Source organism: Ascaphus truei, chromosome 7, assembly GCF_040206685.1.
Source record: "Ascaphus truei isolate aAscTru1 chromosome 7, aAscTru1.hap1, whole genome shotgun sequence".
In the NCBI taxonomy this organism is placed as follows: Eukaryota; Metazoa; Chordata; class Amphibia; order Anura; family Ascaphidae; genus Ascaphus; species Ascaphus truei.
The window spans coordinates 36,482,469-36,494,141 of NC_134489.1; the positions used below are offsets into that span (position 1 = coordinate 36,482,469).

The following is an 11,673-nucleotide window of genomic DNA, read 5'->3' on the forward strand; positions in this document are numbered from 1 at the left end:
GGTAGAGCTGTGAGAGCAGGTAATGTGTGAGGGAGTTGGTGTTGGGGAAGCAGTAAGTGGGAGTGTGCAGAGGTAGAGCTGTGAGAGCAGGTAATGTGTGAGGGAGTTTGTGTTGGGAAGCAGTAAGTGGAAGTGTGCGGAGGTAGAGCTGTGAGAACAGGTAATGTGTGAGGGAGTTGGTGTTGGGGAAACAGTAAGTGGGAGTGTGCGGAGGTAGAGCTGTGAGAGCAGGTAATGTGTGAGGGAGTTGGTGTTGGGGAAGCAGTAAGTGGGAGTGTGGGGAGGTAGAGCTGTGAGAGCAGGTAATGTGTGAGGGAGTTGGTGTTGGGGAAGCAGTAAGTGGGAGTGTGGGGAGGTAGAGCTGTGAAAGCAGGTAATGTGTGAGGGAGTTGGTGTTGGGGAAACAGTAAGTGGGAGTGTGGGGAGGTAGAGTTGTGAGAGCAGGTAATGTGTGGGGGAGTTGGTGTTGGGGAAGCAGTAAGTGGGAGTGTGCGGAGGTAGAGCTGTGAGAGCAAGTAATGTGTGAGGGAGTTGGTGTTGGGGAAGCAGTAAGTGGGAGTGTGCGGAGGTAGAGCTGTGAGAGCAGGTAATGTGTGAGGGAGTTGGGGAAGCAGTAAGTGGGAGTGTGGGGAGGTAGAGCTGTGAGAGCAGGTAATGTGTGAGGGAGTTGGTGTTGGGGAAGCAGTAAGTGGGAGTGTGCGGAGGTAGAGCTGTGAGAGCAGGTAATGTGTGAGGGAGTTGGGAAGCAGTAAGTGGGAGTGTGGGGAGGTAGAGCTGTGAGAGCAGGTAATGTGTGAGGGAGTTGGCGTTGGGGAAGCAGTAATTGGGAGTGTGGGGAGGTAGAGCTGTGAGAGCAGGTAATGTGTGAGGGAGTTGGTGTTGGGGAAGCAGTAAGTGAGAGTGTGCGGAGGTAGAGCTGTGAGAGCAGGTAATGTGTGAGGGAGTTGGTGTTGGGGAAGCAGTAAGTGGGAGTGTGGGGAGGTAGAGCTGTGAGAGCAGGTAATGTGTGAGGGAGTTGGTGTTGGGGAAGCAGTAAGTGGAAGTGTGCGGAGGTAGAGCTGTGAGAGCAGGTAATGTGTGAGGGAGTTGGAAAGCAGTAAGTGGGAGTGTGGGGAGGTAGAGCTGTGAGAGCAGGTAATGTGTGAGGGAGTTGGCGTTGGGGAAGCAGTAATTGGGAGTGTGGGGAGGTAGAGCTGTGAGAGCAGGTAATGTGTGAGGGAGTTGGTGTTGGGGAAGCAGTAAGTGGGAGTGTGGGGAGGTAGAGCTGTGAGAGCAGGTAATGTGTGAGGGAGTTGGTGTTGGGGAAACAGTAAGTGGGAGTGTGCGGAGGTAGAGTTGTGAGAGCAGGTAATGTGTGGGGGAGTTGGTGTTGGGGAAGCAGTAAGTGGGAGTGTGCGGAGGTAGAGCTGTGAGAGCAGGTAATGTGTGAGGGAGTTGGTGTTGGGGAAGCAGTAAGTGGGAGTGTGCGGAGGTAGAGCTGTGAGAGCAGGTAATGTGTGAGGGAGTTGGTGTTGGGGAAGCAGTAAGTGGGAGTGTGCAGAGGTAGAGCTGTGAGAGCAGGTAATGTGTGAGGGAGTTTGTGTTGGGAAGCAGTAAGTGGAAGTGTGCGGAGGTAGAGCTGTGAGAGCAGGTAATGTGTGAGGGAGTTGGTGTTGGGGAAGCAGTAAGTGGGAGTGTGCGGAGGTAGAGCTGTGAGAGCAGGTAATGTGTGAGGGAGTTGGTGTTGGGGAAGCAGTAAGTGGGAGTGTGGGGAGGTAGAGGTGTGAGAGCAGGTAATGTGTGAGGGAGTTTGTGTTGGGAAGCAGTAAGTGGAAGTGTGCGGAGGTAGAGCTGTGAGAGCAGGTAATGTGTGAGGGAGTTGGTGTTGGGGAAACAGTAAGTGGGAGTGTGCGGACGTAGAGCTGTGAGAGCAGGTAATGTGTGAGGGAGTTGGTGTTGGGGAAGCAGTAAGTGGGAGTGTGCAGAGGTAGAGCTGTGAGAGCAGGTAATGTGTGAGGGAGTTGGGAAGCAGTAAGTGGGAGTGTGGGGAGGTAGAGCTGTGAGAGCAGGTAATGTGTGAGGGAGTTGGCGTTGGGGAAGCAGTAATTGGGAGTGTGGGGAGGTAGAGCTGTGAGAGCAGGTAATGTGTGAGGGAGTTGGTGTTGGGGAAGCAGTAAGTGGGAGTGTGGGGAGGTAGAGCTGTGAGAGCAGGTAATGTGTGAGGGAGTTGGTGTTGGGGAAACAGTAAGTGGGAGTGTGCGGAGGTAGAGTTGTGAGAGCAGGTAATGTGTGGGGGAGTTGGTGTTGGGGAAGCAGTAAGTGGGAGTGTGCGGAGGTAGAGCTGTGAGAGCAGGTAATGTGTGAGGGAGTTGGTGTTGGGGAAGCAGTAAGTGGGAGTGTGCGGAGGTAGAGCTGTGAGAGCAGGTAATGTGTGAGGGAGTTGGTGTTGGGGAAGCAGTAAGTTGGAGTGTGCAGAGGTAGAGCTGTGAGAGCAGGTAATGTGTGAGGGAGTTTGTGTTGGGAAGCAGTAAGTGGAAGTGTGCGGAGGTAGAGCTGTGAGAGCAGGTAATGTGTGAGGGAGTTGGTGTTGGGGAAGCAGTAAGTGGGAGTGTGCGGAGGTAGAGCTGTGAGAGCAGGTAATGTGTGAGGGAGTTGGGGAAGCAGTAAGTGGGAGTGTGGGGAGGTAGAGGTGTGAGAGCAGGTAATGTGTGAGGGAGTTGGTGTTGGGGAAACAGTAAGTGGGAGTGTGCGGACGTAGAGCTGTGAGAGCAGGTAATGTGTGAGGGAGTTGGTGTTGGGGAAGCAGTAAGTGGGAGAGTGCGGAGGTAGAGCTGTGAGAGCAGGTAATGTGTGAGGGAGTTGGTGTTGGGGAAGCAGTAAGTGGGAGTGTGGGGAGGTAGAGCTGTGAGAGTAGGTAATGTGTGGGGGAGTTGGTGTTGGGGAAGCAGTAAGTGGGAGAGTGCGGAGGTAGAGCTGTGAGAGCAGGTAATGTGTGAAGCTGGAAACGCTTCATTACACACCTGAAATATGTTACCCAAGACCAATATCAGAACAGCGTAACATAGCATTCAACGTGTTTTTCACACCTTTCTGCTCATGTGGTAAGAATGCTGCATTTATAATGAACTGTCTGTAACGTTTCAAAGCAGTTATCCTATCCATTTCCCCTCTTACTATATTTTTGGTTGATGATGAGAGGCCAGCAGGGTACCCCACCGTTTAGGAAACTTTATGCAAGAGGTGATGGCGGCTGTCAGTTTCCTGCCATGCTAACTATGACTTTGGAGATAGAAGACAGATACCGATTGACTTCCTGGCAGCTGCCGATCTTATTAATAATAATAATATTAATAATAATAACTTTATTTATGTAGCCCTTTTCTGCCAGTTGGATTTAAAATTCCCAAAAGTGTCAGGACATCAGAGATATGTCGCCCGAGCCAAGGAAGCCCGTTTTATTGCAGGAAAAAATTTTAATTTCAGAAAATAAATCCCCACAAAATTCTGTGGAAGGGTTTTGCTTAAGTACTACTATAATTGTACTAGGGTTTTATATATAAAATGTCATCACCCTATATTCCATATCATTTAGCCCACATCATCATTTAATATATTTTTTGATCTTTTTTTAACCACGGTGGAAGGCTCATACAGCTGCAAATCTATTTGTTGCCAGCAGAGGGCATGAACTCACCAAGCTACTGCAGAAACTACTGTAGATGCAATAAATCACACTAACCTGCCAGACATAAGTACATTGATCACAGAATGGCCCTTTGTGGGAAAGATTACATAGTTACAAAGTTACATAGTTACTGTATATAGGTGGTAAGGATGGTAAGAGGGAGAAGGAGTGGCTCTGTGAGTAAAGACACTGACTTACACTGAGTTTAAAGCAGTTATCCAGCCTCTCTCTGCACACCCAGCTGCTTCTTCTTGAAATGTCTGTTAAGAAATGAATGTACCCCAAAATACAAGTCTTTGCTGTGCTTATGCTGTGAGGATTTTCCCTGCAGTGCTGTGTAACCCAGAGTAATAAGGTTGCAGGAGCAGCTCAGTGAGTAAGGACACTGACTGGCACTGAGGTTGAATCAGGGGGAACCTGGTTCAATTCCCAACGTCAGCTCCTTGTGACCTTGAGCAAATCACTTTATCTCCCTGTGCCTCAGGCACCAAAACATAGATTGTAAGCTCCACGGGCCAGGGATCTGTGCCTGCAAAATGTCTCTGTAAAGCGCTGCATACAACTAGCAGCGCTATACAAGAACTATTATAATTATTAAGTAAGTTGTGGGATCCAATTAATAGAGTACCCACTGACTTATACACCTCCCAGAATACTCATTTGAATATGCAAATAGGATTATTTCCCAGGTGTATTCACAGGCATCTCTCCTCTTCAGCGAAACCCCTATTTTATGGTACATTCTTCAAATACATTTCGAATCTCGATGTGACAATTTTCACCAAACGTTTTCAGCTAAAGTTCTACAGAAACATAGGCGAGAAGCAAATGTGGACCCGTCTGTACATGAGTAGTTCCTGCTGTCTACAAGTATTCAATATCCTGCCCTATTGCCAAAAAATTAAACGCTGTGTGTGCTCAGCAGGCGCATTGTAAGTGAAACTCCTTTGTGTTTTGTCACCGAAATTGTATTTGCGATGGCGATGTTTTTAATTCCGTGAAGGAGATTTGAGAGTATAATTTTATTTTATTTATTTTTGTGTTGAAATTTCCATACTAGCACTTTGAATACACGATATCATTGACTTATGATAACTAAAGTAAGCTACGTATATATTTTAGATTGTAAAGTATCTAAATTACGTTACTCTCAAAAGTCTTTCATTCAATGTAAATCAGAAAAAGCAACACACAATTTCACTGACAAAACGCAAAGAAGTTTGACTTAGAACACGCGGGCTTGGCACACAACTCCCGTTTTTTTATTTTATAATCATTACAGTTACTATATTATATTAATTTATATACAATTGATGTGTTACATATTTGCATGTTTTCCACTTCTGTTTTTTTTTTTAAATTATAAATGGTACATTTATTAAAAAAAAGTGATATTTACAATTCTATATTTATGCTCACTGGGAATTCCTCTAGTAACAGTGGTGTGTGTGTGATTGAGGACGGTCGCTATTGCGCATGCGTGGCATACGATGGCCACTGTTGCGCATGCGCGTCCATCAGTAGCCCATGACGTAACTTCCGTTAGGCATTATCGTAACCAACAAGATTTTTCCCATAAGTACTCAGTAGGTGCCACCAAAGAAATTTCACTTCAAAAAGAGAGATTCTTTGCTCGGCCCAAACACGACATTTGGTTTACTCTCAGTCTAGATTGTTGCCTCAATTTTGCATGGAACCTACCAGTTCAATTTGAGCCTGCGTCTCTATATATCACTTTAGTGATATACTATACTATATATCCGAGTACTTTGCATTAATGTTGCTCTCCTTAATGTAGTATGTGGATTGCTTATACAGAGTAATACAAGATCTTCCGTAATGTGGCACTTAGATAATGATATGTATGTACATGTATCTCATAGATACATATTGGACCCATAAATGTGTTACACACCTCTGATGTTCTCCTGCAGGGTTCCTGCTGAAGATACCCATATTTGGTTCTCCCTCTGATGCTGAATGCTTCGAAGATGGAGTATATTGGGAGGTAGGTTACTGATCATCATAATCCCTTCGCAGTCAGAGAAACTGTAATACATTGGTCAGTGCATGTACCCTCTAAAACCGAAACAGGCTATCAGTGGAGACAGTGAGAGTTGCACTGGGAAACCAGGCTACATGGGCTGCTATAGAAGACCAAGGGAAGAAAATCAGGGCTCCACGGATTTGCTCAATAAACTAATTTATTGCCATTTCTGCTTTTGAGAAAGGCCTGTGTGGCCGAAACGTTAAGTCTATTGGCAATAAATTAGTTTATTGAGCAAATCTTTGGAGCCCTGTTTTTCTTCCCTTCGTTATACCCTGGATTGATACAGAGAATCCTGAACCAGGAGCACCGGTAGTTGTATCCCCTTTTTTCTGATTATAATAGTGTGTAGCAATTTATCATTCTTCTATTCTGATATAGAAGACTGCACATCTACTTCTTGCCAGCAGAGGGTAGCAGAACTCAAGCTATTGTCAGAACAGGTGTAACTAAAGCTAACTCCAAACTGCCTAGACCAGGGATGAGCAACTCCTGTCCTCAAGGGCCAGCAACAGGTCAGGTTTTCAGACTATCCCTGCTTCAGCACTTTGACTGGGCCACTGATTGAGCCACCTGTGCTGAAGCAGGGATATATAAACAGACATTTTTTTTGTGACCAAGAGGTCAGAACAGTGAACTGAAGCAGGGATATCCTGAAAACCTGACCTGTTGATGGCCCTTGAGGACTGGAGATGGCCACCCCTATGCTAGTACCCTCCACAGACCAAGCATGGCCGGGATTCCCAAATAACCAGTGCGATTGCAAGAATGTGCTCTACATATAGTATATGAGTTGACCCCGGTATTGTTAAACTACGTCCGTGGCTTTGGTCTGATATGCTCAACGCTAAGTAAGTCCCCCTGCTTCATAATACAGTGTTGCTAATACCATAACAGTCCTCAGTTGTACTGGTCCTTCAGCCGTGTCACCCCTCTACCCTCCCGCCCCCTTTGCCCAGGTTCCCGAGGATGAAGGGGCACATTCTCAGATGATTGCTGTGAACACGGAGGACCCCGAGGCACAGACGCAAGCATAAGCGGCTCCAGCGTGTATGTGTGCGCTCGGATGTGTGGTCAGCGGTCTCCATGGCTGCTTCTCCACGGCTCCCCCCTGGGGAAGTGGTTATAATGACAGCTTACACAGTGCTTTAATCATTTGGTGCTACCAAACTGATCCTCAAATGTGAAGCGTTAAGTATTAACCCGTGTGGATGACTGTCCATTAGGGGCACAGCACTGCCTGTATTATGTACATTTTTCAAACTGTATTGCTCACTTTGCAGCCAGAGGGGCCTGCCAGCCCTTTCATAGCAAAGCGTGTGTGTATAATCCCTGTCTGGGCACGTCCTAGTAACAAAGCCTGCACTTTAAAGTTGCAACTCGGCTTACTTGGCCCAGTTTTAGTTTTTATAAATAACCTTTATATTTCATTGTTACATTTTTTTTATTGTGATATTCTCCATCAGCTTTCGGTTTGTTGGAAAGAAAATTGCTACATTTTGTAAGAGCGTCCTACTAATAATTATAATAATAATAAATAATAACTCAGCTCTCAAGTTTACAATCACTGCAACATTGTAATCCATTAAATAACCCGCAATTAATGCAGCCAGACCCCCGGGGTATGTATAACTGCGATGCCAAACCCCGGGGTATGTATTACTACGGGGCCAAGCCCCAGGGTATGTATCACTGCGCCCCCATACCCTGGGGTATGTATCACTGCGCCCCCAAACCCTGGAGTATGTATCACTGCGCCCCCAAACCCTGGAGTATGTATCACTGCGCCCCCAAACCCTGGAGTATGTATCACTGCACCCCCAAACCCCAGGGTATGTATCACTGCGCCCCCAAACTCTGGGGTATGTATCACTGCGCCCCCAAACCCCGGGGTATGTATCACTGCGGGGCCAAACCCCGGGGTATGTATATATCACTGCGCCCCCAAACCCCGGGGTATGTATCACTGCGGTGCCAAACCCCGGGGTATATATATATATCACTGCACCCCCAAACCCTGGGGTATGTATCACTGTGGTGCCAAACCCGGGGTATATATATATATATATCACTGCACCCCCAAACCCTGGGGTATGTATCACTGTGGTGCCAAACCCGGGGTATATATATATATATATATCACTGCACCCCCAAACCCTGGGGTATGTATCACTGCGCCCCCAAACCCTGGAGTATGTATCACTGCGCCCCCAAACTCCAGGGTATGTATCACTACGCCCCCAAACTCTGGGGTATGTATTACTGCGCCCCCAAACCCCGGGGTATGTATCACTGCGGTGCCAAACCCCGGGGTATGTATCACTGCGCCCCCAAACCCCGGGGTATGTATCATTGCGCCCCCAAACCCCGGGGTATGTATCACTGCGGTGCCAAACCCCGGGGTATGTATCACTGCGCCCCCAAACCCCGGGGTATGTATCACTGCGGTGCCAAACCCCGGGGTATGTATCACTGCGGGGCCAAACCCTGGGGTATGTATCACTGCGCCCCCAAACCCTTTAAACGCCTTAAAATAGTGGTACAGTCAGATGTAAAGTTTTAAATCCTTTACCCTAAAGCAAATGTCTTTGTAACTCATTTTAGAAATACTGTATGTTCCCCGCAGTTATGCCCCACGGAACAGATCGGGCTGTTATAGAGTGCTAGCTTCTGCACCCGGCTTCGCCCGGGGACTGTAATATTCATTGAATAGATTGTATTAAAAAAAAAAAAGCATTGTAATGTGACATAGTTATTTATTTTAATCCTTCAACACCTGTGAGAGACCGAAGTGACCTTTACCCTGACGACTCTCGCACACCAATCACAGCCCGCCTTTTCTGCCCTCACCCAGTGGCTGTGAGGGGGGGGTCTCTCTGGGGCAAGGGGGGGGGGTGTCCGGGGTTCTCTTGGGGGGGGTGGTGATGTCCAGGGGTCTCTCTGGGATGGGGGAGGGGGTATCAGGGTGTCTATCTGGGGCAGGGGGTATCTGGGGGCCTCTCTGGGTTCGCGGTTACTTAGCACGGACTTGGCGTCAGTTACCCTGGCTGAAGTGAGTCTCTCTGGGGCCAGGGGTCTCTCTGGGGCAGGGGGGGAGGGTGTCCGGGGGTCTCTCTGGGGTGGGGGGGGGGCTGGGAGTCTCTCTGAGATGGGGGGGGTATCCAGGGGTCTTTCTGGGGTGGGGGGGGGGTGTCCGGGGGTCTCTCTGGGGGTTGGGTGTCTGAGGGTCTCTCTGGGGGGGGAGCTGGGGGTCTCTCTGGGGTGGGGGGGGGGGGGTGTCTGGGGGTCTCTCTGGGATTGGGGGATGTCTGGGGGTCTCTCTGGGGCAGGGGGTGGTATCCGGGTGTATCTCTTGGCCGGGGGATGCCCGGGGGTCTCTCTGAGGCTGCGGGGTGTCCGGGGGTCTCTGAGGGGGGGGAGCGGGGGTCTCTTTGGGGCAGGGGTTTGTGTCCGGTGGTCTATCTGGGACAGGGGTAATGTCCGGGGGTCTCTCTGGGGTCAGGGGGGTGTCCGGGTGTCTCTCTGGGGCCGGGGGTGGTGTCCGGGGGTCTCTCTGGGTTGGGGGGGGGGGGGATCCGGGTATCTCTCTGTGGGGGGGGGGGGCTCTCTGGGGCAGGGGTGTGTATCCGGTGGTCTATCTGGGCCAGGGTGTGGTGTCTGGGGGTCTCTCTGGGATGGGGGGGGGATCCGGGGGTCTCTCTGGGGCCGGCGGTGAAAGCCGGCATAGCTTCACCTGCCAACTCACGTAGACCAATCACAGACCGCCTTTCCCACCATCACCATGTGGCTGTGAGTTGTAAGCAATCATCAGATGTGTTTTTCTGGCACAAACATGCGCCCTCCCTTAGTAGCCACGCCCCCCACCCCCTGCTCTTGCATTAAGAGATTTGCTGGACATTAGAATGTCCATAATTTGGGAGGTGAGTCACATTGGAAGCTCAAAAGAGTTGCGTTGACCTACAAATCCGCAGCAGAATGTCCAGTGAAATGGAGATTGACAACAGGATATTAATGTAGGGCTTAACGGTGCCATTGAAAACACTCTACCTACAGTACTTTTTATACTGTAGCTTAAAAGGCATAATTATGCAACAAATAAAACATTAAAACCTATGGATTATGCCTTTATAGAAGGGGTGGGAAACTCCAGTCCTCAAGAGCCACCAACAGGTCAGGTTTTCAGGATATCCCTGCTTCAGCACAGGGGGCTCAATCAGTGGCTCAGTCGACAACAGGTCAGGTTTTCAGGATATCCCTGCTTCAGCCCAGGTGGCTCAACCAGTAGCTCAGTCTTTGAATGAGCTACTGATTTAGCCACCTGTGCTAAAGCAGGGATATCCTGAAAACCTTGAGGACTGGAGTCGCACACCCCTGCTTTATAGGGTGACTGCAGTAATTATCCCGGATTTGAGTTCTGATCTGTCCTAGGTGCTGAACCTAATAAGACTTGCTGTGAAGTCTGACCAGACTTTGAAAAAGAATTGTTATGATGTGTCCACTAGGTGGCGCTTTTTCCATACAGTTGCGAATAACTCAACTATTGGATCACACAACTGGAAGGATAAAGCATGCTTGTATATATATTCCCTCGTGCCTCTTTAATCGTTTGGTAATCCTGTTCTTGCATTGTGGAATACTTTTTCTGTATAACTCAGGCAGTAATAAAACATTGGTATCAATGTAAGAATGTATTTCACAGTTATGTACGAGCTCTTAGCTTGCCTAATTAGATTGTAAGCTCTTCGGGGAAGGGACACCTTTTCCTAAATGTCCCTTTTATGTCTGAAAGCGCTCCTTCCCATTATGTGTTATTTGTATTATTGGTTATTTATAGGATTATATCACGTGTATTACTGTTGGGAAGCGCTATGTACATTAATGGCGCTATATACTGGTAAATAAAGGCATACATGCATACACTACCAACATCAAGTATGCATAGCCTTGGGGTTTGTTTGGGGGATATTCATATGTTGGATTCCAAGTCTTGAATGGAGGAACACACTTGTGAGGTCATGTACAAATAGTCACCTAAAGAGATGACTGGTGTTATTCCACTGAAAGTTATCGGCCCTTCACACCAATATATCATTTTGAAGGGGATCCCCACAACTCGAACACGTATGTTGTCCACTAGCGAGTTAAGTATTTAAATGTCCGGTGGAAACATAACCTAGAGCAGGGGTTCTCAACGCCAGTCCTCAACACCCCCTTACCCCCAACAGGTCAAGTTTTCAGGATATCACTGCTTCAGCACAGGTGGCTCAATCAGTCTCTGCTTGAGCACAGTTGGCTCAATCAGAGGCTTAAAGAAGCAATCCAAGCAGCACTATAAAAATATGTATATATTTTTTTAATATATGCAGCCTTTGATGACCTTTATTGAAAACTAATTACCTACGCTGCCGATTGATTGGTTCTCTCATAATCGATCAGCAAAGATCCTGCTTCCATGGGTTCACTAAATGGCTGCCTTTCCGTTTCAAATCAATCCTCCATTCAGTGTAACACAGCAGCTGCAATGTAACCTTATATTATTAAGGTAACATTATCTAATGTTACAGTTTGCAGCTCAAACTGCTGGGAATATTGGCAACAAATGATCCCAAACAGGAAAGTGTTACAGAGATCCTTGCACTGCTGGGGAGGTGTGCTAAAACCTGCTATAGAGATCAAAGGCTGCTAATTATATTACAACTCATTAGAAATGACATTGAGTTGAATTTAAAAAAAAATTGTATTAAGTGTAGGATATTGCATGGATTGCTTCTTTAAGAATGTGATAATGGAGCTAGATTTGTGATTACTTTTACTGACCTTTCAAAATCTCACAGGTCACTTTTTCATGGTTACTGTATGTATGTATACATGTATGTATGTGTATATATATGTATATATATACACATACATGTATGTATGTGTATATATATATATATATATATACCTGTATGTATATGTATGT

At 47.4% G+C, this 11,673-nt stretch overlaps 1 protein-coding gene across 1 annotated transcript in view; it reads left to right on the forward strand.

The window, feature by feature from the left end:
- RHBG (Rh family B glycoprotein) overlaps positions 1-8,576 on the forward strand; it is a 35,416-nt gene extending 26,840 nt beyond the window's left edge. The window contains exons 9-10 of the mRNA XM_075607692.1: positions 5,599-5,672; positions 6,671-8,576. Of these exons, the coding sequence (XP_075463807.1) occupies positions 5,599-5,672; positions 6,671-6,748 (152 nt within the window). The 3' untranslated portion in view covers positions 6,749-8,576. The remainder of the gene's footprint in view (positions 1-5,598; positions 5,673-6,670) is intronic.
- The last annotated feature ends 3,097 nt before the right edge of the window (positions 8,577-11,673 follow it).